General features: G+C 33.4%; 1 protein-coding gene across 1 annotated transcript in view; it reads right to left on the bottom strand.

Moving 5' to 3' along the window:
• The window catches only part of LOC118203468 (uncharacterized), a 62,929-nt gene extending 57,579 nt beyond the window's left edge, over nucleotides 1-5,350 (bottom strand). The window contains exon 1 of the mRNA XM_035375742.2: nucleotides 4,990-5,350. Coding sequence (XP_035231633.1) covers nucleotides 4,990-5,106 — 117 coding nt within the window. The 5' untranslated portion in view covers nucleotides 5,107-5,350. The remainder of the gene's footprint in view (nucleotides 1-4,989) is intronic.
• Nucleotides 5,351-27,111: the final 21,761 nt, after the last annotated feature.

Here is a 27,111-nt window from a genome sequence, read left to right as displayed (position 1 = left end):
TTATATACTACCCCTTTTAAAGGGCGACTGGGGTTTTTAGGGGACCCAATCGCCAAATCCAGCGCCCGCTTTTAAATCGGGTGCCACTGTAGAGACATTAGGGTTTTTTTTTTTTTTTTTTTTTGAAAGCAGGAGAGATGAAAAATGTGCAACGCCCTCGCTGGGAATCGAACCACGAACCTCCGGAATACGTACTCAGCGTGTAGACCACTACACTACGAAGGCATGCTAAGAAGGCGGGAGAAATCCCTTATAAAGTAATATAATTTTCCTTAAAATCAATTTCTATACTTAGGTCAACAAAGAAAATTTTTATTTCAGTTACTTTTTATTAACATTATTAACATTTTTTCATTTCCTATTAACACTGTTATTTTTCATTCTTAACATTTTTTTCGTTATAGATGGAATATTAATTGAAGAACTGGACTGCTCGAAACTCACTGGAAAGGTTCCTTGCAATAATGAAGTATTAGAAGAGATGGAAAGAATGAGAAATTATAGACCATCATTAGTATCATAAATTACAAATGAAAACAAATTTTAATAATGTTAATAAAAAGTAACTAAAATAAAATTTTTCTTTATCGACCTAAATAGGAATTGACTTTAAAAAAATTTTTTTTAATACTTTACTATGTAAAAAAACTGTATTATTATCAAGTGTCATCCACTACAAGTTTAAAAGAATGTATTTGAACTTGAGTGAATAAATAAAAAGTATTTTATTAACGATTGCAAATTTGAACAAAATATAGGGAGAGGGTGAGCTAATAGTAGGGATTTAATAAATCAATAAATAAAAGAGAAAAATGAAGTACGGTCAAGTTTTTATTCAAAAGTAAAGGAAGGAAATTAAGAAAAACATATTGTTTTTGATACTAAAAACAAATGAAAAACAGAAGCCAAAATTATCCCATCACATGTTTTTTATATAACGCTTATGTTGCAGGTACTTGCATAATGGCAAAAGTAAAACTGATGTCTTTCATTCAACAATAATAGTACATTCGCAATTCAAAACTTTTATTCAGCTGATAGAAATCATAATTTGCTATTCGTAATCTGGTATCAATATCATAATATTTGCACTCTTCGTATCTGCTTCCGTTCTGTAAACATGTAGTCCGCGCCTCTCTTGCTTATTCCAATTGTATTTTGTAAATCCGTAAAAACCAGGCATGTGATTATTGAAGAATGGGAGCTCTTCTTGCTCTAGTTTAGCTGTGTAATTTCAGAATGCTATACCAAAAATAAAGAACTATGTCAACCGATCCTGACTGCAGCTATATCTTTACGCGTCACCACCGTCGTCTCACCGCACAAAATTTTCATTACACATATGAAGCTGTTTATTTAATTCCAAAGAAAATACAGATCGTGACTGGAATCTTAACGTATTTGTTATATTTATTTCTTTAAGAGCTTTAGTGTTTAAAAAGAGTGTTAGATTTATTTATTTATTTGTTTGATTTATTACTTTAAGAGCTTAGTGTTTAACTTCAGAGTTTTAGTATGTTTTTAAAACGTGTTTAATAACGGATGATCTCCTTTCGTATTGTAGAAAGAATTTAAAAAAATGCCATGCAGTGAAATTGCAATAAATGCCCAAAATTTTCATCACTTATTACACTACAGATGACACTGAAAGGGCATCTAATTTATGATTATTGGAAGAATACCAGGGCGCTGCACAAAATAAAATTAGGGGAAAGTGCAAAAGGTTTGGGATAGTATGCTCTAAAGAATAATGTAGAAAACAAGAGTCCCAAATATGTGCAATACTAATAATATATCAACACTAGCTTTGTCGGCCGAAGCCAATTACTACGAATTTGCATTTTCTAGATTAGTTTCCGATATTTGACAATATGGTAAAAGAAACAAGTATGTGTTTTATGTAAAGCTTAAAAAAGGTTTATTATAGAGCAGTCGCAATTATTCATTCGCCCCCCCCCCCGAAAAAAAAAGTCAGATGCATAGAAAAGCTTTAAAAGAATTTTTCTCCAAACAAAAATTTTGCAGATTCATAATTTTGGCATGGTTCCGCTGATATATATATATATTCTACAACTTAATCTTGTTTATTGCAGCATAAACTGAACTGAATAATCCATTACTTAAAATCTGGAATCGGCCAAAGTTCATATATGTTTCCTGTTAATTGTATACGTAAAAGGTATAGCAAAAGATGTGACGTTTATCATTTTTGGCAGATGAGAAAGCGTTCTTTAAAATTTACTTTTGTATCATTTTTGTTTGTCTTATTTCTTTGAACTATGGATTATAAATGTCAACATTTTAACTACGTATCTGCTGAATGCGGTCATAGACACCATCTTATTAAGTTTTTTTATGCTGTCTGTTTATTCTTCTGCCATGCGATTTGAAGGACAATTTAACTACTACAAGAACGAAGGAATGCTATGTAACTTAAATAAATAAATAAATAAATGTTCATTAAACTTTCAGTTGCACTACACTATCGTTAATCAGTAACTACCGTGTAATTTATAATTGAGTTTTCATTTCAAAGAAATTTGCAATTAATAATTAATTACATTTAGTAATTAACAATTAATTTGAATTTTTACATTTTAATTTTCGTTTTCTTTATTTACTTTTGGTCTTGATGTCAAGATCTTTAAGTGAAATCAAAAGTCTTCCCAAACATTGAATATTTATAATAAATAATAATCTGTCATTTTTTAGCTCAAATAAGCTTAGCTTTAAAACCGGATCTTGCGTTGAATTCGCTATAAAAGTCAGAATCACTTTTCAAATTGTTGCCACCTAGTATTAACACCCTGCATTCCATTTAAAGAAATTAAATAATGAAGAATCGCACTGTGAAAAAGCAACGGCACCTACAGCTATCAAATTTTGAATAATTTAGTCCTCCACCGGAACATGCGCATCTGGAAACCCGAATTTTGAATTTCGAATTTGTTTAGTATTTATTTCATACTTTGTAAAACTTTAACGAATTTTTTAATTAACAAATTCAATGATTTCAAAGTGAACATTGGCAACACTGAACGGAATAAAGCATTTTTATCTGCAACTTGACTGTCTATCGTGAATTCTAAAGTTATGCTATTTTTAATATTTTGTAATTTTGCTGTTGAATAGAATTTTACGTGGCGTAACGGCAAGAAATCGTCGTGTTTAATAAATAAATTTAACACACAAAGAGTTAAGATTAAAAAGATAAAAAAAAAGTTTTACAAAGCCATCTTAATAAGGCAAATGAACATTGATATTATCAACTGTGAAAATAATGGGGGGTGGAGAGAACAGAAAAGTGTTTATGCCAACAACTTAGCACTGCATAGGGAATTCCAAACATATGTTGCTATCTTGATTTTAATATTTTTTAAAATTTTGCTGTTGAATAATATATAGCGTAAGTGCAAAGAAACGATACTTAATGTAGTAAAGCTAAAAAGATAAAAAGAATTGGGTTAGCAGGAATGAACGAAACAGCAGATTGGTGGACTGCCAGCTCAACGAAAGCGTAAAAAAAAACCTTAACAAACAAACCCTTCTAGGCGAACGTTAACATCGGAAACCTTTCAAATCCCCTTCCCGCCCCGCAAGATAAATTATGCTTAAAAACCAACTTTGTTCAGATAGTAGCTGAAATAAAACAGCAACTAAACAAAACCTGAAGAGTAATCAATCAAAGTAAATTTTCACTGACCATCTAATTTCCCTTTCATTAATTAGTCTACCCGACAAATCAAATTTCAGAGCTGTTGCCATTCCGTGCAACTTAAGATCTTTAATAAGCTTCCACAACATCTGCCCAAAATTGTAAATTTTCAGAAGGACTGGCTATTTTACGCAGCATTTGACTTTTAAAAGATTACTTTGCATAAGTTATGAGTGCAAATGATCAATTTAAAAACAATATAAATGCAGTTCTTAATGACTGTAATCTTTTTACATATGTAAGATAAAGAATATGTGAAATAAAATTCTAATTTTTATTTGTCATGTGCATTCAGATCTCCTTAATTTCGTTACTTTCCCTTTTCTATCTTAAATATCGTAGCATGATTATAATAAATATTTCTAAATTGTGTTTTCGGAATGAATCCCTGCCATAAGATTCTTATATAAATGCTCACGACCCATATACTTAATAAAACTCGAAAAGTGTTGTAAGTGATAGTAATGTTTAATTTTTTCAAACCGAAATCTTAATTAATCAATAAAGCTGAACTGTAACTTCACTAACTATCCTATTAATATCATTTCTTCTTAACTTCTATGTCCTTCTAACGGGCATTCTGTCGTTTCGCTTTCTTACATCAGATACATTGCTATAGATTTAGAAATATACGTTCTTGAAGAGCAAAGAACAAACATATCGCATCAATTTATCTGCGTATGTTGAGAATTTTTTTTTTGTTTTGTTTTTAGTATAAAGAAGTGTTCAACCGACCATGATTGCAAATATATTGTTACGTATTTACTTCTTCACGCAACATCTACGGCATCACCAGAAGTGATTTTCAATTACATATGTGTATTTTTTAGTTTCAAATTATAACAAAGCATTTTCGTTTAATTGTTTATATCAATCATTGACAAAGTATTTATAAATAATGCTTATAAAATTACATATAACTAAATTTTTCATCAACATATACACAGCGTAACGTACAATTACTAACATATGTTCCTTCTTTACTTTATATTATTTATCTTATAATTTCTCCTACAGAATAATCCTTTATATGTGCATATGATTGTGTTATTCATTTGCATATAAGTTTATTCCTAAGACAATCAATCATTCCTCAAAAAAAAAAAAAAAAGAAAAGAAAACGTTACGTAGGAAACTTAATCCAAAAAGAAAGATATATAACATTTGGATATGATTTAGCTGGAAATGTTAGCCTATAAATGTTCAAAGTTAAATAAATGGCGTACATCACTAAATTAAAGAGAGAGAAAAAAAGAAAACATTCGGGTACTTACATCATGAAAATCGGCCATTTCGGAAGCCATTCCCACTCCCGCTGAGCTCTTTCCTGCCGCATGCGGCGACTGCCACCGCATGCCCTCCGCCACTGGGTTCCCCGTGGCCACCGACATGCGCCACCGCCGAGTCGAAAACACTTGGCGCGAGGCCGCTTTTCTCACGTCGCGAGCAATTTAAAAAGCAGAGATCTCCAAAACTGGACCGTCGTCGGCAATGGCGTGCACTCTTCGGAGGCCGGCGACGCTGTGCGGGCCGTTCAGGAGGGCTGGTTTCTTGCTGAGGCAATCCATTGGCGGAGGAGGGGGGAAGAGGAGGGAACTATACCGTAGTGTCGTCTGCCGGGGCGTGCGCCAATCGTGCGTCTTGGAGGGCGGTGAAGCGTGTAGTGTCTTCTCCGCGGTCGGAGAAGTGTGTCTTCGGTTTGTCGCTGTTTGTTCTTTCTTTTATTTATTTATTTTTTTATTCATTAAGCTTTATAGTTCGTTCCGCCCGATTTCAGGTTAAGCGAAGAAAGAGATCTGCTTCTCATTTTAGGATGCTGATATTTGTTTCAGTACGGAAAAATCAAATGTGAGAATCTTATTAGCTTAAAATAATTTTCTGTTACATCTACTCATTTCTTCGTCGCGAAATGTTCACAGAAATACCGAGGGGGCAAGAATCAAACTAAAATAAATAAATAAATAAAATAAAAACGTTTTTAATTTACACAAATATTAGACTGGATTATTTGATACAGGCAAAGGTATTTCCTAACCGGAATAGATACCAGATACCTTTGTGCAGAGCTTAAAAAAAATCATATTCACATTTCACAAGTGGAGAAAACCACCATTTAAATAGATAAATTAACTGCATAGTTAAAAATACTTTTTTTAGTTACCACAATGTCTTAGGTCATAAGTGAGTAGAAATAAAATCTTCTATCAATGATTAATTTTAGATCAGAAATGAGTAGAAATAAAATCTTTGAGCTTCTATCAATGATGAATTTCAAATCATCTCAGATAAATTGAAAAGATAAAAGACCAAATGTAATCAAACTTATAGATGCCATTTTTATTCTGCAGCTTCTACAATTCTTTAAAACGCTTTTTATATCCCAGCACAATTCTCATATTTGCGGCAGACGGTTTTAAATGCAACCGCTCATGAACAAGAATTTTGCGGTAGTTAAAGTAATAGTTTTATTTAATTAAAATTGTATAATTAAAAAAATGTTTTAAAGTGAATTTTTCTTTTCATTTTAGTTTATAGAATGGGGAAAGGGGTAAACACGGAAAGAAAATTATTATCTCTCATCGTAGAAAAAATAGTCCATCTAATCACATTTTTCATGAGATCAGCGTTCTTTCCAGACTTTTTTAAATTTATTTATTCGAGGCATGAGATTACATTCAGATCGTATAAATTTATGTTTGATTTACCAATTCGATCTCATCGTCATTTGAACTCGTGAGAATTTTCATAGTGAAAGACTAAATACGTGATGATTGATTATATTTAACTAATTTAAGATAAATAATATCATGATCGCCCAACGGGATAGTGGTTAGTGACTCCGGTTACCGTATCGAAGGTCTCAGGTCCGAATTCCGAGAAAGGCACGAATATTGTAAATGCATAGAGTCTTTGCGACACTCCAAATTATACGACGAGACAAAAGTCCTCTCGGGTGGCTTTGTGCTAGAGGAAGGCGAGTAGGCCTTCGAATTCGGTCGACGAAGTCCAGTAGAGTTTCAATAGAAGTCATTACTGTCTCCGGACTAGCTGTCATTATCTTCTTCGCTTCTTTTCAGTATCACTCTCTGCCTCTTCTGTTTTTGTAACATTTCAGACGATATCCTCATCACTCAAGCACCGAGAGCCAAACCATTCTTCGATATTTTCCCAATCAACTTTTCGAAGAATTTTACATTTTCAATTTTTTTTTTCCTTTTTTTTTTTTCTCTTGGCATACAACTTCAGTTATTACCTCAATTTTTGTCACAAACTCTTGTGAAGGCTTCTAGCTTGTTTTACAGTATCACGAACAGTTTGCATGCCAATTCCATATTCTTTTACGAGATCAAATCTAGTAGCTCAAATCTTTGGATTAATGTAAGTATTTGTTTTAATGTTAAAACAATTTTCTTGCATTAGTACTTGTAACGTAATCATTTCCAAAATTTTAATCAATTTTAGAAAAAAATATGCACAAAATAAAAATTATATGGCAACATTTAACACTCTATTTCGAATTCTAATGGTATGCGCCATTTAAAATTAAAAAAAAAGACGAAACATTTCTCAGAAAGACATTTTCTATAAAGTTGTGAATAAATAAATCTTAAAAGCAGAAATAAAAAAAAAAATCTGATGTGTGTACAACAAGACTTCTTTCTATGAAATATTAAGTTATACACATTTTTTCCTGCATTTCATTTAAATTTATTGAACTGAATTAAATTTACTTTGTCGATAGCTCGTAAAGCACAATAGACTAAATGTACTCTTAAAAACTCACTATATTGATTTACCATAGCGACGCTCTTGCGCTAGGTTAACTTAACAGAGTTACATCTCATTCATTTTATAACTTAGACTGCACAAAAATTGTATCATCTGAAGAATTATAAAATTGTTGCCACATGTTCTATTCAAATACAATAATAAATCTAAAACAATGTACAAAAGAAATTAAACAAATTCACAGGCGATTTCACAGGCTTACCTAATGCGCTGTGCTACTCTTAAACATCCTCCTCTGTTCGAGACAACCTGGCGACAATATTTGCTGTTAATACGAAACAATTATTTCCTCGAATTTCATTCGAGATATATTTCTCATTAAATTAATTCTGTTCTCGCTTCGTGGTAAGGCAAAAATACATAAAAACTCAATATATCTTCATTAAAAATTGAAAGATATAAAAAAACATAAATCACCAAATACAGTTAAAATAATTTAAAAAAAAATTCAATTAAAATTAGAGTTTCTGCGCAAAAACAAGCAATTCGGCCAGCAGGTAAGAAGGCAGATTTTTCGGTGTTTTCTTTTGGTCCCACTCGAAAGAAAGACACTGAAGGTGCAGAAAGACTTAATTCACTATTCTTTTAAGTTTCAAATATAAACAAATATGGCTGCTAAATCAGTATGCTTTTCTTGAATTAACATATTCATTTTTATTTTAATGAACCTTGGAATTCTAATAATAACTTGTTAATGTCGAACCCAGGAGGTAGCAGTTTCAAGAAGGGGAAGTGGAATTTTAAGGCACAGTTTTTTCCCATTTCATTGCATTTATCTGATGTAAATTTACCTTATCTTATTCTAGTTTCGCCGACATTTTTCATAAATCATTTTGCAACATATGCCAGCAATATTTCCACATAAAAGTAGGACATATTGGGAATATCATCATATCAGTTAGGATTCCAGAATAAAAATAAAGGAATTCGGAAGCTTTTACGAGAAGTGAAAAGAAACAATAAAGCCGAAAATAAAATAAATGCCATCAACAAATTATTTTGTCAAAAAGTAGTGGGCAGGTTCGAACACGAATTTGACACAATTTGGAGAGAATGACGTAGTCATTAAGTCATTACTCTCTTTAGTTATTCTGTCTCGGAAATAAAGGAGAGTCCTTCTCCCACAATGGAAATGAGGGTCAAAATGGGGTTAGATGAAAGATCCTACAGAAGGGAATTCCTCAGGAAGTGCACATGGCACGAAACGCCCTGCAACAAGTAGGAAAATGGAGATGCGTGCCTAAAAAGACAATGCTGCACGATTTTGTCGCGCATACAATCTTTAGGAGTGGTGAAAATTACTTATAAGTACTTGATAATATACATAACTACTCTGCATAAGCTAGGTTTTCTTTCCTGTAATGAAATGGCTTTTAAAGAAAAAATTTGAAAAATTAAGGATGCAGTTATGTTGAAATAAGAAAATTGTCCCCCCCCCCAAAATGTAGTTGGACCTGAGCGAAAAAATTAATCTTCTAAACTGTAATTAAATGCAAATAAATTTGCTCTAGCCTACGGTGTCTTCTTACTCGTTGTCTGGTGTAAATAAGATATTCGGCACTTCGAAAAGATTACATTTCTTTTCTTTCCACATGCAGAGTTTTCAGCTGTAGAAAATTGGGAAGAGGAATAATTAATTAATTCTTTACTACAATACATGCTTATTTCTGAGCTGGGAGATTAAAATGTTGAAAAAAATTCCTGCTGTCCTTTCATGAGGGACATTAATGCATAGGAAATCACATCAAAACCGAAAAAATTCTTTAAAAACTCAATGCCCAGAACATCAAGCTTCTAATCAAACCTCATTCTTTTAAATGATATTATGATTTCAACCATCATATTGTAAATGAATTCGGATTTTTGGTGGATTATAATAGATTCTAACATTAGCTTTTGACGTGATTCTAAACTGTTCTGCTGTGTATATAAAAATGAAAGTTTTAGTTTCATTTATTGACCTTTGGTTACGATTTAAGCAATCCGTTAAAGCCATGACTAAAGTAATGGATAAAGTACTACGTAATTACTTCATGATAAAAGACGTAGGCTTTTTTTTATCTTTAATAAATTATCTTCATTAACTAAAATTGAATGAAAAAATAATACACCTATATATGTAAATTTGTTCCTTGTTGCAGTAACCTAAGATAATTATACGCATATGACACATACTTAAGGATGAGCAATATTTCTGCTTGCAAATAGAAAACTATCGTTGAATGGAAAAAACTTGGTTAAGCTTTTCAGTTTTTATACTTAAAACAAAGTTATAACAAGCAATGAGAGCGAGAAAGTTAAACATAGGTGTTAGATGTATATAAGAGATGGATGACAACTAGCTAGCAATAGACAAATAATTTTGTAGAACATTTTAGAAAATTAGGTCTTTTGGAGCAAGAAACGTGAAAAATCAACTTTGACTAGCTGGGAGTCAAACCACTGATCTTCCGACTGAGAGCAGGATGTGTTGGCTGTTGCGCATGTTGAAAACACCCGAAAGATGGGGCTTATAGTCTATCCTCATTTAAAGGGTGAGTGAGGATAGGGAAAAAAAAGGTAAAATAAAGGAAATAGTGACTGTAGAATTAATAAACTTTTTTTTGGGGATAAAAGGGGAGATGGAGACAGAAAACTTTTTTTATACTGTAGAGACATTAGGTGTATTTTTGGAAACGGGCAAGACGAAAAATGAGCAATCGCTTTCGCCGGGAATCGAACTACGGACACCTGGAATACCGGCCCAGAGTGCAGAAGCACTACACCACGAAAGCACGCTAGGAAAGGGGGAGAAATACCTTATATACTCCCCCTTTTAAAGGGCGACTGGGATTCTTAGGGGACCTAATCGCCAAATACCGGGTGAGGAGAATCATCATCGACCACCCTTTTAGTTCGGGCGCCACTGTATAGGCATTAGGATTTTTTTGAAAGCCAGAGAGAGGAAAAATGAGCAAACGCCTTCGCCGGGAATCCAAACTCGGATCTCTGGAATGCCGGCCCAGCGTGCAGAACCACTACACCACGAAGGCACGCTAGGAAGGTGGGAGAAATACCTTATAATACAATTGCCAGATTTCTAGATCTGTGTCTTCCTGTTAACTTGTAATAGCAGGTAGTGAAGAAATTGAAAATTTCTTATAATTCAGTATCGTAGTGAGGAATGCAACGACACCTAAGTTATGGAAGTAATACTTCTCGTAAAGCTTTACGTAATTTGAATTTTTTACTCATATTTGTAAACTATTTAAGTGTAAATTTTCTAAGAAACAGCAATATTCATAATTATTATGTGTATTACTCACACAGTATTATTAGTCCAAAAGGTCAATTTGCCTTGAAGGAATATTATTTTCGTTTTGGCATTTTACGTTGGTTCACTATAAATGTCCGATTCACTTTTCAAATTTTTGCCACCATGTATTATCACCGTGTCTTATATTTAAAGAAATTAAATAATGAAGAATTTGCATAAATGTATGTATGTTTTTCGCACTGTGATAAAACAACGGTACCTAGAGCCTTCCAATTTTGAATAACGTACGTTTCCACCCGAATATGTGCATCAGGAAGACGAAATTCGGAATTTGTTTTATTATTTATTTCATATTTTGTAAGACTTTAACGAATTTTTATTAACAAACTCAACGATTTAAAAGCGAGCAATGGCAACACTGTACGGGAAAGAAAAAAAAAAAAAAAAAAAAAAAAAAAAAAAAAAAAAAAAAACACCTTCTTTATCTCCAGCGCGTGGAACTGTGTATCGGAAATTCTAAAGCTATGCTCATTTTAAAATTGTTTTGCGACATTGCTGTTGAACTGAATTTTATGGTTTAAGTGCGAAGAGCATGACATATAATAAATAAAGGTAACACACAAAACGTTATAAAAGCGCCCCTTTGGACGTAATTTAAAATCTGAAACATTTCAGATTTTTCTTTTCTTTTCTTTTCTTTTCTTTTTTTTTTTTATATATATATATTTGAATCATCGTGCAACAATAGATATTTACTCGGATGTAAATTACAATAGTATGAGAAATATGTAAGAGAATGCAAAAACAAACTGAAACATCACTTTTCAATCAAAAAAGTGTCTTGTCACTGTTAATTTGGCCTGTAATGGAAAAATCGGACTTTAAGGTTCTTGGTTGTCAACAGAAATTCTGTTGTACGGCAATTTCTACCCCTCTCGATGTTAAAAACTGAGGGTAGTTAGTGTCGTCATTTGAAATTGTTCCGAATGGCATCTCATAAACCTGAATATTGTGTAGTCACACGGTTTTTGTCATCATGAATGACATCATGACTGGAATATTGGAATGGATACGGATGCTAACATTCTCGGACTGCTTAGTCTTCGGATTCATCGTCTCTAATTTTGTTACCTCTATGTCTGGCAGGTTAAAAACCTCAACAAGTCCGTTTGTTACAAATTCATTAACGGCAGGAAATAATGGTTCAACCAATATAGTATTTTCAGTACCTTAAGGTTGAATAAAAAAACGAATACTTGCGGTATTCGTTATGACTGACGTTGTTCGTTAACTAACGTTGAGAATATTATTTGAATGAGGAAAGAGTACGGGTCGGGGAAAGAAGAAGCTATTTATGGTGTCATTATTTCTAATCGATAGTTTTCGGTCTAAGTGTTACAACTTTTGTGGAATATGTAATTGCGAATTTAAGTAATAATTGTATGTAAAAGATCGGGCTGTTATTGTGTAACTGATCTGAACTGGGAAGCAGAAATCCTAACAGAACCGTACCAATGGTTTTCATCATCCGGGGATAATTGAAGATTTCACGGCCCCTCCTGTTTGCGAAGAATGAGAAATATTTCATTCTAAAATTTCTTAGCATTAATTTGGCGGCACCTGGATGCTGCGCCCGGGGACAGATGACGCCCTGAGACACATGACGCCCTGGCCTTCGTAGCTACGCCACTGAATCATACAGACATGATACGCCCATTGCAAAATGATTTAGTTGTTCTTGAGGAAAGGGTTTTCTTTTTATTATTCTATATTTAGAGCATAGATTAAGCCATCTTACTTTCCAGAAAGGAACTACAAGCTGCAGTTCATCTCGCTGTAATATTCCGTACATGCTCAGTGAAGTTGAATTCTGAGAATCAGGAAACCAGTTGATTCGACAGGTACTTTCATTCTGTAGGAGAGTTTTCAGTTTGGTTCAATGAGGTGAGATATTTTCATGCATACAACAAGCGTTTCCTCAGTGGCATCACAGGAAAAGTGAATATAACATTTTTAGAATAACGATCACCTATACTGGTGCCATCAGCCAGCCAGCATCTGTGGCTTAGTATATATATATGAATCATACTACTGTCTGAACCAACCCTTGTGCGATACCATTGACACGTTTTTGCACACTTTCTTTCTAGTATTGCCTACCAGTATCCGTACCATCTTTTACGCTTAAATGAATTGAATTTTGGAAACCTATTATGGATTGGAACACGTTTTTATGAGAAAAAATTCTGTCGAATTTATGTCTGTTATGTATGTGTATGAATATAAACTTACTATCTTTCTCTGGAAGAAGATTTTAAAATCTTTACATCAGTTCATATTTGCATTATAAATCACTAAGCAGGAAAGACCATGGAATCACTCGGTTCATGTTAGTCATCGGTAAACTAAAGAGATTTAATTTGAAAATTTCTCAATAAATGAATTAAATTTCATTTATTGATAGGTCGGAGTTTTACTGTAATGTTATTATTTTATACAAATATACGTAAACGATTTCTTGCAATTGTTTACCATATCGTCTGAAATAAATTATGGATTATGTTAAAGTAATATTCTTTGCACCTCTTCGCTTATGGTTTAAAATAGTTTGTTAACTTGACATCCTTTTCAGCTCTATAGCCTACTATGACACAAGAACCTTGAAGAGTACTTTCTATATTTGGTTAACGACCTGCAGGCCGTTATTCAAATATAGAAATAAGTAAATGAATTCAAAAAAGTACTTATTTCGAAAACATTCATTTAGATCAGATAATCTTAAAAATCATTTCTTTTTATTTTTTATTAATATTTTTGTTTTTGTTTATTTAGTGATTTATTTATTAGTGTGTGTTCGCATGCATTAGGAAATTTAAGATTTATAAAACAAATTTAATAAATGTTTGTGATTTGCAATACTAAATAAAAATAAGGATTGATTTTCCTACAAATGCGCTCTGCAAAATTTATTACTTTTACTGTTTGTTTTTTTTTCATTTCAAGTTATTTTTTTCTTTCAAAACTTATTGTTTCATTTAAACTTTAATGGTCTCTCTAAGAACTTCATTTGAAAACTGCAAACAGAGTTATTGTATATAAGATTTAAATGATTATTTTATTTTGAAATCAGTGTTTACAGCTTACAGTATGTTTTTAATTATTCTTAAACACGCTACACGTCTAAATATTAACTGTTAAAAAAATTCTTTTCGAAATAATTGTATTGTTTAGATGGATACATGCGATCTTTCGGCTGCTGAGATCGAAACAAGAAACGCATTTCTGGATTAAACTGAGAATGGATTAAATAATTTGAAATTTAAAAATAATGAACAATAAAATGAACATACTTTCTGCAGCAGAAAACTTCTTAGAATATGGAATTATGAAACTCGAGATGCGAATTTTTTCAGCTGTGCCTTTCGAAACACGGATAATGAATGCTCTGCGTTCTCGCTAACAGTGTCAAAATGTCGAGTTCATTGTCATCCATGCACCGGATGTCAACATAGGCGTGTTCCAGCTCTTTCGCCGCTTTTGACGCACGATGGAAAATGGAAAAAGTTTATTTTTTGACACCATGTAAGTTGCCAAAAGGTAAGTAAACTGAATGCCCACAGAATTTGTAAACAAAGAGAATCTGATTGAATCCCTTACGTTAAGAAATATCTCTAACACATGGTAATAACTTTGGAAAATTTTTACTTTTTAGAATTATATTCTTTTAGGCTTCAGAACTAAGTATTTCTTTGATTACATCGCCTTTTGTTGCAGAGAAAATCAAATCATAGAGTATTAGTTATCTTTACATGAATTGAGAAGCTGACGGTGTAGACAGCATTAAATTTTAGGAGCATCTAAGATGAATTCTCTGCCCTTCTCAGAATTTGAACTTTCTTTAGATTGCTAGAAGGATGTACAACCCTCTTACACCATGGCAACACACGTGGGAAAACGTAGTAATTTTTCATATGCTACCTCATTTAAAGGGATTAAGAAAAGGATCGAGACCCAGTCGATCAAATCGAGGTGGTGATGAGTTGTCATCCAGCACATTTGAGTTCGGAGGTCACTGTAGAGATAATTAAGTTTTTTGGAGCAGAATGAAAAATTGCTGTATCTAGACTGGATTCGAGACACAGATCTTCAAATTACTAATAGGACATGCGAACCATTTACACCAGTAAAGCACTCAAAAGGGTATTCGTTCCATTATCCATTTTTAGGCCATGTGTACACAACTAACAAAATTTATCTTTAATATAGAATTTATTTTTATTTCTCTTTCTTTTGCAGAGCCTCGTATGTTCACCTATTGGCAACTTTCTTAATTAAGTTCTTTATTCGCTTAATATTTTATGCCACGCCGTAATTAATTCATAGTCCCTGCTTCGTGCAGTTTTAACTTTTAAGAAAAATTGCAAATTGCTTTGAAAAAAAAATATTTTATAGATTTCATAGTTGAACTATACATAATACAAAATACAAAAGTTGTTCGATTGGATCTGAAACCATATTGTGAAAATAGAGGAAGCACAGTTTGGTTGGTTTATTTAATTATGGCAAAGCACTCAAGGGAAGGATAACTTCCTTGCCTAAGAGGAGGGATGACTTCCTTGCGGACTTTCTAAGATCTAAGGAAAACTGGCTCGTGTACACGTTACACACAGAAAAAACCGCGAAAAGGACTTTACTACTCAGCCGAAGAATATGTATTGTTCTTTGGCTGAGCAGTTAGACATAGACATTCTTTGCTTCAGCCGTTGCAAGCAGACAATATATATATATATATATCATTAAAGAATTCGAAATTCACTCATGAATACTAAGAGTGCTATTTTAGTGCTAAAAAGGAGGGTATAAGCTATCAGTCTTTCGCGGTTCGAGTGGACTTTTCAGCTAGTTGACCATAGGAGGGCTAGCTAAAATTAAGAACGGTTGGTCAATAATTTCAGTAATAAAGATGTAAAACATTTGGCTTTAGAGATTTTTGTCTTGATATCGCTTATCGCAGCAAAATTTTACATGCTACTCTGCAAGCTAATTAGTAAATTGATGGTCTTATGTTTCTGTTTCCCTCGGCGCTTCATTCTGACGAGTTATGCATGACAGAGCAGCAGCAGGTCGCTCAAGTGGATGATTTAAAAAAAATTAGAATTTCATCTAATTTATGCTTTAAAAGAAAGAAAAACGTTTGTTTTATAATCTGTGAAAACATAAAGTCTTCTGAGCGATAACATGCGCGAAAATTAACACCCCCCCCAAAAAAAAAATCGTTTAAAAAATAAATAGGAAAGAAACTGCAAATTGAATCTTGATAAAGTATCTTCAAAGTTCACACGTTCAGCATCGCGACTAATACATGTTCCAAATTTCGTAACTCTAGTCCCATCTGTCTGAGATATCTCACAAACGTACACGCAGATTCTTCATTTTACAGTAATAAAGCTCAATATTTTTTTCACTCTCATCTCACCAATCGCCTAGTGGATAAAACGGTTATAAACGAAAACACTGCGACAAAAAACAAGACAGACGAAAACGTCCGCAGAGAAACAACGCAAGGGGAAAACGTCATCGAACAAAACATCGTGGGAGAAAAGAACAAAAATGAGTTGAAATATCCTTATAATTCGTATTTTGGAATTAATTGATAAATATTTACTGAAATCGATGGAAGGAAATTTAGGCATTCAAAAATTGAAAATGAGAAGAAAATAATATTGAGTACAGCAGTTAATAGAATTTGAAGCCTATGTAATTAACTATTAAAGTCTATAATTTATTTATTGTGTTTTAACAAAGCTGAAGAAGTAATAAACCCTTTTATTAAGTTGGATTAATGAATTTAAAATTTTAAAGGCGGAAAACACATGCCTGTGATGTTATCATCCTGCAATTATTTGTAAGGCGCTTTATTTTTTGCCACGATATTTTCTATGGAGATGTTTTAATATTTCAAGATTTGAGCCACTTTATTTTATACGACGATGTTTTATACCATGATATCTTAGAATTGCGATGTTTTTTTCCTTGTTTTCATTTATCCCACGATGTTTTGTAGAGCAATGTTTTCCGTTAGCGTTGTTTTTCCTCTGACGCTTTCGTCCACGATGCTTTCTGTGGACACTGATAAGACTGTTGTAAGTAGTTTGAGCCCGGTTTATATCTGAATAACAGAACGGCTGAATGCATTTTAATAGTTACCTCATTTGAACTTAAATACGAATACTTTTCGCTAGAAAATATTCCTCAAAGGCGTCCTCTCTTTAGGCAGATACGTCTAGTGTAATTTGTCACAATTCAGGTAAAATAAAATAAAGTAAATAAATAAAATTTCATTCTCTTATTTCTCTCATGCATATTTATCTCATAACTCTCATTCATATTCTCATTTTTCTTTTATTCATTGCATTGATTTCATTCTAATTTTTAGTTCGCATTCTGTGAAAGCATTCTGTGTTCGCATTTTGTCTGTTTTTGAGCGGCAAATATTGCACCCAAGCGCTAAAATAAAGTTGAACGTATTCGCGTGTATGGCCGAAATACCTTTCTCTACGTACACCTGTAGATTGTTTCACCCCCTTGTTGGTCAGTGTCGTTCTTCTACTTTTTTTTTCCAAATACCTCGACAGGAAACACACTCGTTTGGTGTTGGTTTAGCGTGCCACCCCCACTTGCGGCCAACCGTCGAGTACCGGAAACAGGAAACGGAGCCTCCGTCCGTCCGTCTTTGAGTCGGTAAACCACCGGGCGCACAGGTTGATTCTCAATTTGACCTTGGACGCCGAGGTACAGGTGCAAGCGATCGACATTTTTTGCATGGTTTTTGACTAGGTGCGAAATTATTCACACTCCCACAGAGAAATCTTTGTGTAAACCGAAAGATCACGAAAACCATAGCTCACTTAAGATTTTATTATCCCTTTAAATTAAAGCCGAAGATCATCACCTAGATTAATTTGGAAAATTCAGGTTAAAACAGTCAGAAAGGAGTTTGATCCTTAAACATACTTGCTTAAAATATCAGTAACTGTTAGGTTCCGTAATTAATGGGTCTTATATTGCGTTTAAGCTTTTAAATGTTAAAGATTAGATTTAAATTCTAATAAAAATACACGTAAAGATACCAGAGTTATTTATGGAGCATGGTAGAAATTTGAATGCATTCTGTCTTATAAAACTTATCGAATGAAAATTTATCTTATAAACTTAACTTACCTTATAAACTTTTCTTATGAAACTTATCTCTAATATTTCTCACACAATGAGTCTAGGAAAAACACAGTAACCTTTCAAGCATCAATGATTTTACCTATGTGAAGTGTAACGAAATAATGCACTCGTCCCTATTGTGTGTACATAATATTTATATGATGGGATTTTGAGTTACCCAGCTGTGCCAGGGGCAGTGGGGGAAATAAATAAAGAACTTTATGAAAATATTTCCAAGACTTAGGGTAGAGAACAGCTTTATAAATGCAGAATTTAACTTCTCTTTTAGTTGCTATAGAACCAAAAGCATTCTTAGTAAAATGTTTATCATGCTTTGATAAATTACATGCAAAAAGTGACGCCGTGTTGGCACGATGGTATGGAAGCCGGCTGCAATAGTACTGAGCCCGGATTCGAATCTCGGAGAATGTAGAATTCTTTGTAAATGTTATCGAATATAGGTACTTCAAATATTATCGAACCAAATGTTCTATCGAGGGGTTGCGATAGGAGATACGTGGGGTAAGAGGCTTGGAGATACGTGGGGTAAGAGGCTTAGTCTCTACCCCGTCTGATTGTCAAGTTTGTAATGCAGTCTATAAAGTGCCAATGCCTAGGCCTTTGCTTCTGACGGATTATCACATCTACCGACGCGTAACGCTAGGAGAACTTTCCCAAGAAACGAGCTTTTACCTTTTCTACCATAGGAGGATTCTTAGTCGAAAGAGATTCATTGGAATTGATATCACGGCTATCTAGGCTGAACATTTTGAAAATGAAGTTAAAATGTTTCACCTTGAAGTTCTCTCCAAAGGTCCTGTTTTTCTGTAGGTTTCTGTTTTAGAACTGGTTTTTGTTCAAGTCCACGACTCAAATATGCCGAAAGCAAAAATTCCTAGAAATGTTTCTTTCGACGTGCTCTCGAGATAAAGAAGTAGATGTGATATTGGTATAAGACATGGCGACATTCGTGGACCTGATTTATCTGAAATTCGGATGAGGATTAGCGGAAACAACATGTTCAAAATGTCCTGTATTTTTACATACAGAATTGTAGGAAATACTTACAATTAATAAAAGCTCTGCAGTTTTCTACATCGCTTTCTGATAAAATCAACTAAGCCAGCAAATATTCTATTAATAATAAAATTATACCCGGAAATCCAGAAAATGCTAAAATACATTATTATTAAACATGATCAATTTAATTTATTAATAAATACTTCTATTTACATTGTCAAATTGACTGTTTTGTTGATAGGCAGGACTTGTTTTTTTTTTTGTTTAAATAGAACCGATTTGATGCTTGGCTCCCTAGCAGCCGCACTTTTCAAGCTTTAAAAAATTTGCATCATATTTTGACTGTTATGTTTGTAGCGAAAAGATTTCCACGGCTTCCTAATTTCCCTCTCTGCACTTATTTTCTTGTACTGTACTTTAAGCTTTTCTGCCAAGACATCGATAGACAACTCGAGGGGTTGACTTCCGCTGTCGTTATCCGCCGTGAAACTTAACCGAGTATGTCACCGGATTGTGGCACGAGCCACTTCAAGGTCTAAAGATGATAAGACACTCCTTTTCCTTAGGTTTCGGTCCAGATGAATTTTTTTAGTTGTTTATTTCAAGCGCAACACGAGCGATTATGTAATCCGCTATTCAGGCGACTGACCAGTCCTCAAGACACGAATAGGTTTTTATATTCGCAGGTTCTGATTTTCGTAGTAGCAAAACCGGCACGTGACCGGGGATTTCCTTCAAAGGATGGCTCCACATTCTCCTATAACATTTAAAATATGCGAAATTTTATATTTAATGTTTGCTTTTTCTTTTCTTAGACTTTTATAAAGGTTATTTTATTTTATTTTCAAGGCTAAGTTTTAAAAAATATAAAATCAAGAGATATCATCCCCTCCATGGTTGAAATCATGTTTTTTGATGGGTTTTGCTTCTAATTATATATTTTTAAAATCTAGACTTTCAAAGCTGAAAGAAACCGAATTTTTTAATTCTACAGTTTATTCATATATTTGATTACTGAATTGATAAAGTTTATAATCGCATTAATTAGGTTGTATCTATATAACTTAATTCAGGTTTATAATAAAAATTAATCTGAATTTTTTAGGATGTTCTACTCCTTTCAGACTATCTTAAGGGAGGAAAAATTTGGATTTAAAACATGTAAATTTGCATTCTGTGCAACTTATACTAAAATGAAACAATGAAATGTAACTTATAAAAGATATTTTTTTATATTATTTCGAACAAAAATTATTGATTTATATGGTAATGTCACGACACACTTTATATGAAATATAATTATATTTTATATAAAATATAAAGTATAATTTCCATAAAATGAGATAGTCTGAAATGTGATTACTATAGTCTATGTTGAAAAACTTAAACGAGGCCCTCTAACAAATTCTGTCTGGGCCTGCACTTTTATACATACAGAGCTGTACATACTTATTGAATAAGTATGTACAGCTCTGTATGTATAAAAATGAATTGCCATAATGAATTTTATGGCAATTGAATTAATGAAATGTAAGGTACTTTACTGTAAATGTATTTAAAATAAACTCAGTTTTGGGGAAAAAAATTCATGGGCTGAATTTGAATTTTGGATCTTCCGATTGATAACTGGAAACTCCTAACCGTTGCAGCATAAAGACATGTGGCGAAGAAAGTTCCTTAAATTCTCCCCCACCGAAAGAGGTACAGGTGAGGAGGGGATTCAGTTGCTCAATCGACGAGGCGACGAATTATCCTGCACCATATTTGAGTTGGGTGAGCTTTCCAGTGATTGGATATATTTTTATGCTGGATAACATGAAAAATTAGCTGTGCTCTCACCGGAATACGAACTGTGGACCTTCCATTTATTAGCCAGATATGCTTTCAATTACACCAGGAAGGTACGAGCTAAGAAAGGAGATAGTTACTTACAATCCGGCCATTCGAATAAAAACGACAATAAACAGATATCCTGAGCTAAAGTAGAGATTAAGGAAAAAAAAAAAAAAAAGAACTTTTCCTAATATATTTGATGTTATAATTTTTTATTAGTTTTTATGCGTATAATAGTGGAGAGAAGAAAAAGTAATACAAATACTATTCTGCCGATCTAAAGAACGATAAATATACTCAAAAGGAGATATAGAATATCATTCTCTTACAGATTACGAAAATTTTTATTATACTTTATTTATTTACGTAGTTTTCGGAATAATTTTTAAAACAAATTCCGGCAAACCTGTCAAACGATTTTAATTGGCAGCATTTTTGCCATGACGTCTCCGTTTGCTTTCTTAATATATTAAGGACAAAATTATCTGCGAAATTAATCATTTGCTTTGATCCAGTGAAGTCTTGTCATGGATTTGAAAGCTGAGCGACGAATAACAATAAAGTTTTGCTCATTTGAAATTATGCTTAAATCCTATGGCAGTGAAGTACTAACACGAAAAATGTTTTGACTTCGCATGCGAAGATGTTGATAATAAACCAAAAAAACAAGTGCCTTTCTGAATTTTGAACAAATGGGAACATCATAAGTGTTTGACAATTATTGCTGAAAAATCGTCACATGCCTCTTCGAATAATAGCTGATAAAGAAAAGTTTTTTCTCAATTTGTAGCTTACACATTGACTGAAGAACAGAACGATGATCCAATTTCTGGATGTCATGATTTGATCCAAACAGCCAGACATTTGTCCTCAAAAATCGTGACCGGGCATGAAATTTAACGCTTTGTTTATAATCGAGACAAGGCAGATATCATTTACATGAGTTGGAGAAGGTTCATCACGAGGACAGAAACATCGGTTTTACAGATCTCAAGTAAAGGCATGTTGGTAACGTTTTTCGTTTGAAAAGAAATATTCAAAAGAAATTTATTCATTAGAGACTGAAGGTGGACTCCGCACTTTATATAGGCGTAATAGGGAGAATTCGTAGTATTTGGCTCGTAAAATTTGAGTAGAATAATTGGTTACTGCTACACTGAAGAGTCTTGTAGAATTTTTTCGAGGTAAGGAAACTGAAAGAACCTGCAATCGCCTGACCAGGATTCGACTTCCGCATCTCTCGAATACGCATCGAACGTGCTTCCAGTTATAGTACGAAAGCATCCGAAAAGGAGCGAGAAATTGCCTTATATACTTCTTTTTTAAAGAAGAGTGGAGATTAGGGGACCCGGTCGCCAAATCCTTGCCGTGACTAATTATCGACCAACACCTTTTAGTTCGAACGCCACTTGTAGAGTCTTATCTAATTTTTCTATGTCAGGAAACTGAAGAAATCCGCAATGCCCTCGTCGGGATTCGAATTTCGGACCTTCCGAATACTCGTCGAAAGTGTTTCCAGTTATAATAATAAGGAAGAAAGTGCCTTAGAACACTACAAAATGACATCATGCATTCCTTTTTCGTTCAGTAGTTTCTAGGGGAGGATTACAATTTTCAGCCACATACTTATTCACTAGTTTTAGCACCTGCAGATTACTTTCTCTATCATAAAGTGAACTTTAGCTCTCAAAGATCGTTCAGTATGGTAATGACACTGAAGTGATTTGGGAAACCTTAATCAGAAACTTAAGCAGTATTCCAAAATATGAATTTTAAGAAGGAATGAAGCAGATGTACCAAACGTGCACAGCGTTCTGTAGATATACAAGAATTATCATATATTAAAAGCTAAGAAGTAAGAATGCTGACTTTCAGTTTAGACGAGTTTACTTCTAAGAACTTTGTAGATGTATAGTGTATTTCATACTTAGATACAGTTTAATCATTTAGGTCAGGAGTTACGAATTTAAAGCTAAAAGTTTGTAGGGTTTATATTTATTTTAACTAACATTTATTTTAAGTTTAAACTATCTTTCCTGTCAAGCCTTACTTTCCCCTGGAATTGCCAGTGCCAGAGTATGTAAATTTTAGTAGAACGCGCAAGGATTCAAATTGTCAGCGGAAGTAATCTGAGTTAAATAGAAGGGAAACGAGTTCTAAAGGTGTGCTTTCTTGCTTCACGAGCGTGGAGGTGGCTAGTTAGAAATTGAAGAACCACGCGTTTCGGCCTGTGTGCTTGCCTCAGTAGATTGTTAAATCTTTCAACGTAATATTCAGAAGTTTGCTGAATTATCAGCGGTATTTCAGAACCCGGTTAGGTTAGTTACGTTTAGAGAGCTTCGTAGTTAGTCATTTGTTATTATTCCTTTTTAGTTTCTTATTTTTATTTTACCGCCGGGTCGGCGTAGTTTGTGAGCGTCAAGAGCACGCATCTGTAATTGCTAAAGTTGAATAAAAAGGGATTTAAACCCTTCTCAAGACTTTGTATATTTTCCAGTTCATAGCAGTCACCATTATTGTTGCGTGCAGGTTGGAAGCGCGCAACATTACAAGTTTGTAGAATGTGTGTAGTCAACATCCAAAGAAACGAAACGTTACTAACAAATTTAAAGAAGAACCTTGATAAAACGTAAAAAAGCAGTGCATATTAGATAGTCATCTTTAATGTCAGTTCTTAGTATTCCCACGAAATTTTAAAAACATTAATTTTATTCTTATACAATAAAACATTATTCCCCGCTGAAGTGCTATAATGCGTTCAGAATTAAACTGGAAGAAGTGATATAAAAAGGCCGAAGAGGAAAGAAAGAAATATAAACAGAAGGTTAAAATTAATTAGTGGTTCCTTGATCTCCCACTCAGTGGCCTTCGTTTCTGCTACTTCGAATCAATTCGTTAAGAAAGATCCCGGCATTCCGTCATTTTCTATTTGGAAACTTTTTATTAAATACCCCTTCGGAAAAACAAATCGAATCATGTATAATCTCCTCTTGCTATTGTTCTTTAGACATTGTTATCATAAAAGAGATAGCAGTTAGCGATGTTCGAGTAGGCTGAAGAATGGAAACATTAAAATACGAATCCTTCGACTAGAATAATGAAAGAGAATGAAGAAGATTGAAACGATCGTGTGAATCAATAAGAACCTTGGTTGGAATGGTCGAATGGAAGGATACGTCAAGGTGTCTTAATAAAGGAATATATCCTTTAGTGCCTCGTTCAGTTGCAAGCAAGCTGAGGCGGGGGGGGGGGGGGTTAAAAAGTAACTTTTTCATTTCAAAGTGCGATAAAGTCTCTTTTTCATTTAAGCAGCGATAATCTTTAAAGTTTTCGGACTTACATTAAAATAACTTTTAATTCCATAAAGAACATACAGTAAATCAGAAATAATGCTTTTCTCAGAAATGTAAAACACATTTATGAAGCAGGGAATGAAAGTTGCTTTTAGGGAATGAAAGTTTTGTGAATCCGTTCGGAACTACGAAAATGAAATTTATTTAAAAAATAATTAGTTTAGAAACAATTTTTATTTTTCATTTACAAAAGTTAAAAAAAGTAATAAAATGAAAACGTGTGCTCATACTACTATAAAAACTATTACAAATTCAAGCGAATTTATAAAAAGGAGGGGGGAAGAGAAATAAATTGGGGTAGAGAGGAATTATGAATACAACTTAGCCAACAGATGATTATAACATAATAGAAAGAGCGCAAATTCATTCGAATCTCCATCATCCTTCAAAAAAATTCAAAGAAATTTTAAGGAGTGTGCTTATTCACAAATTAACTTATTCACAAATATTAGACGATTCGAAAGGGTGAGGAAATATTTTACTAAAACATCTGGCAAAGGTCTGATATCGTAGTTGTGCCTGTTACGTTGTGTTATATTGGCCTTGAGCTTCCAATTGATCACGTTAGCATGCGCCACGTGGCAAGGCGGACAAAAGGCCACCTCGTTCCTACCTTTTTACATTGTGCATGTGCAGAAGAAAAGTCACACCGTTCTTCATTTCAAATAATTTTAGCAAAATGTCTAAACCACATTTGATATTTATCGCTTTCAACAAATATGCCAAATTTCAAACGCGCCAATATATAAATTCAGGTATATCTTCGAAAATTTTGAATAAAAAACTGTAATTTTTTGCAAGTATGCTTAGAAATACGTCTATTTTCAGATGATAGTAAAAATTTTATAGATTATAATTAAAAACATTTTCGAAATTTTTTTCCCTAATTTTGAAGTACTTATTACTATAAATTCCTTTTTTAAAATTTTTATTTACTTTTTCCCGCAAAGGTGGAAATACTAAACAGAAAAAATTTGTATGTTATACTGGAGAGATATACAGCGCACAAAATTCTAATTTGTGTTTTCATGCAGAGTACAGATATGCCATATAGTCATATGTTCACAAAACAAGTTTTGAAAAATAAAAGTTTAATGAATCAGTTATTTAAATTTCAAAATTTGTAATCAAGTTTGTAAATTATCAAAAATTAACTCCATTTTACGTTAAGAAACAACTTGAAAGAGTCATCTTTAAGTCTTCTTTCATAAAGAGATTGTGCAGTTTTTATCTCGATCAAATTTAGAGGAAAGCTTCAAAATTTTGTGAAGTGTTTAATAAGAAGCAATCTAAATTACAATGAGAAATTTCCAGTTCAGTTCACAACCTGTCTTTGGCAAAATTCTCGAATTTCATCCCTGACTTCCGACAGCGCGTGTGCTTACTTTTTGGTGGTGGAGTTCGGGTTGGTTGGCGATGTCTGTCTGACCGGAAAGAGTGGTCGATGCATGGTTTACCCTGAAAAGAATCGTGGTTTTATCCCCCCCCCTCCACTGAACGGATGTGCCACGCGAGAGAGCTTAGAACCTCACAGAGAAGTTTCTTTCTAAAGGGATTAATTTGTTGTTGATCTGAGATCAAGTTATTCGCCCCAGCTTTAAAAGACACCTATTACTTTGCATATGTAAACTTTTTCTGAAAAAGCGATTCATAAAGTAAAAGTTTTTTATTAATTTGTAAATTTTCAATTATCTGTATAAAAGGCTAATAATAGAATTTTAAAGATCTGCTAAAAGAGAATAGTTCTGCTTTTCAACAAAATAGGTAATATCAAGAAATCTTCAGTCTGAATGGTGTCATTTCTGCATTAGCTTAATTATTTTAAACAGTCGCTCCTAGTTATGAAAATAGGATAATGGAATTATCTGTTAACGTAGCAAAATTATTTGCTGTTCTACACATTGTATCAACAAAGTCTTAAAAATATTTTTTAAAACCTATTTCAGCCAAATTGCTAAACAAATGCGATAACATTTATTATTAGGACACCTTAATTTCATTTTCATAAAATATCACCTAACTGTGGGCATACTTTCTGTGTAGTTTACCGCTTTTGATTCAGTAAACGTATGTTAAGTTAGGTTATTTCATTACATCAAAGCATATAGGGCTAGGACAGCTTGGCCACTGGTTGGGCGATTCATTGAATGTATGCTGTCATGAATTCGAAAGCTGAATAAAAGTTAGTAATAAAAATTTTGTGTAAAGCTGGTAAAAGAATAGAATTTCTCAAACAAATTATCACTAGGAATGAAACTTAGTGCTTTTGTAATGACCCTCAGACAAAACGACACGCGTATGCTTGGGCTGGAGAAGTCGCGGTCGCAGAAACTTCAATTGCAGAAACCTCGAGTAAAGATCAGGTTGGTGAATGTTTCCGATGAGAAATTGCTAAGCATAAATAACTTATCCTCGAAGAACAAAGTATATAAAGCGAGAAGCGCGCTCGTGATATTTTCAGCCATTGGCGTGCAAACATATTATATCTGTAAAGTATTACGTATTTCAATGTCAACACCGACAACGTTTTCGTTCATAAAGTTCCACATCCCGTAGACATATTCCACTCGAAGGTATAGTAATATGGAGGAGGATAGAAAACATTGCTTTGAGCAAAGATCATGAACGCACTGTGAACAGATGATGATGGCATTAGGTACATAAATAGAAGCTTTTCAATATCACGCTCAGTAAAGTTTGTGTTTGAAAGAGGCATCTGAATTGATGAAAAAAATATATGCTAGATTTAAAACTGAAGATTCCTATAAAAACACCTGCTACTTTTACCAAATTTCTTAAATGTCAGTCCGATATATTAAGCCCTTCTAGAATCCGATATACATATACTGACGAACTCGCGGCACTTTGAGTTCCATTGTGCCATTGTGTCATCGCATATATTTGTGCCTTCAGTTCTGTATTTCTCAGTC

The sequence above is a fragment of the Stegodyphus dumicola genome, chromosome 4, assembly GCF_044657685.1.
Source record: "Stegodyphus dumicola isolate Sdum_Otavi_A_Nest chromosome 4, ASM4465768v1".
In the NCBI taxonomy this organism is placed as follows: Eukaryota; Metazoa; Arthropoda; class Arachnida; order Araneae; family Eresidae; genus Stegodyphus; species Stegodyphus dumicola.
The sequence above is the reverse complement of the archived record's forward strand: the minus strand, read 5'-3'. Positions and strand labels throughout refer to the sequence as shown.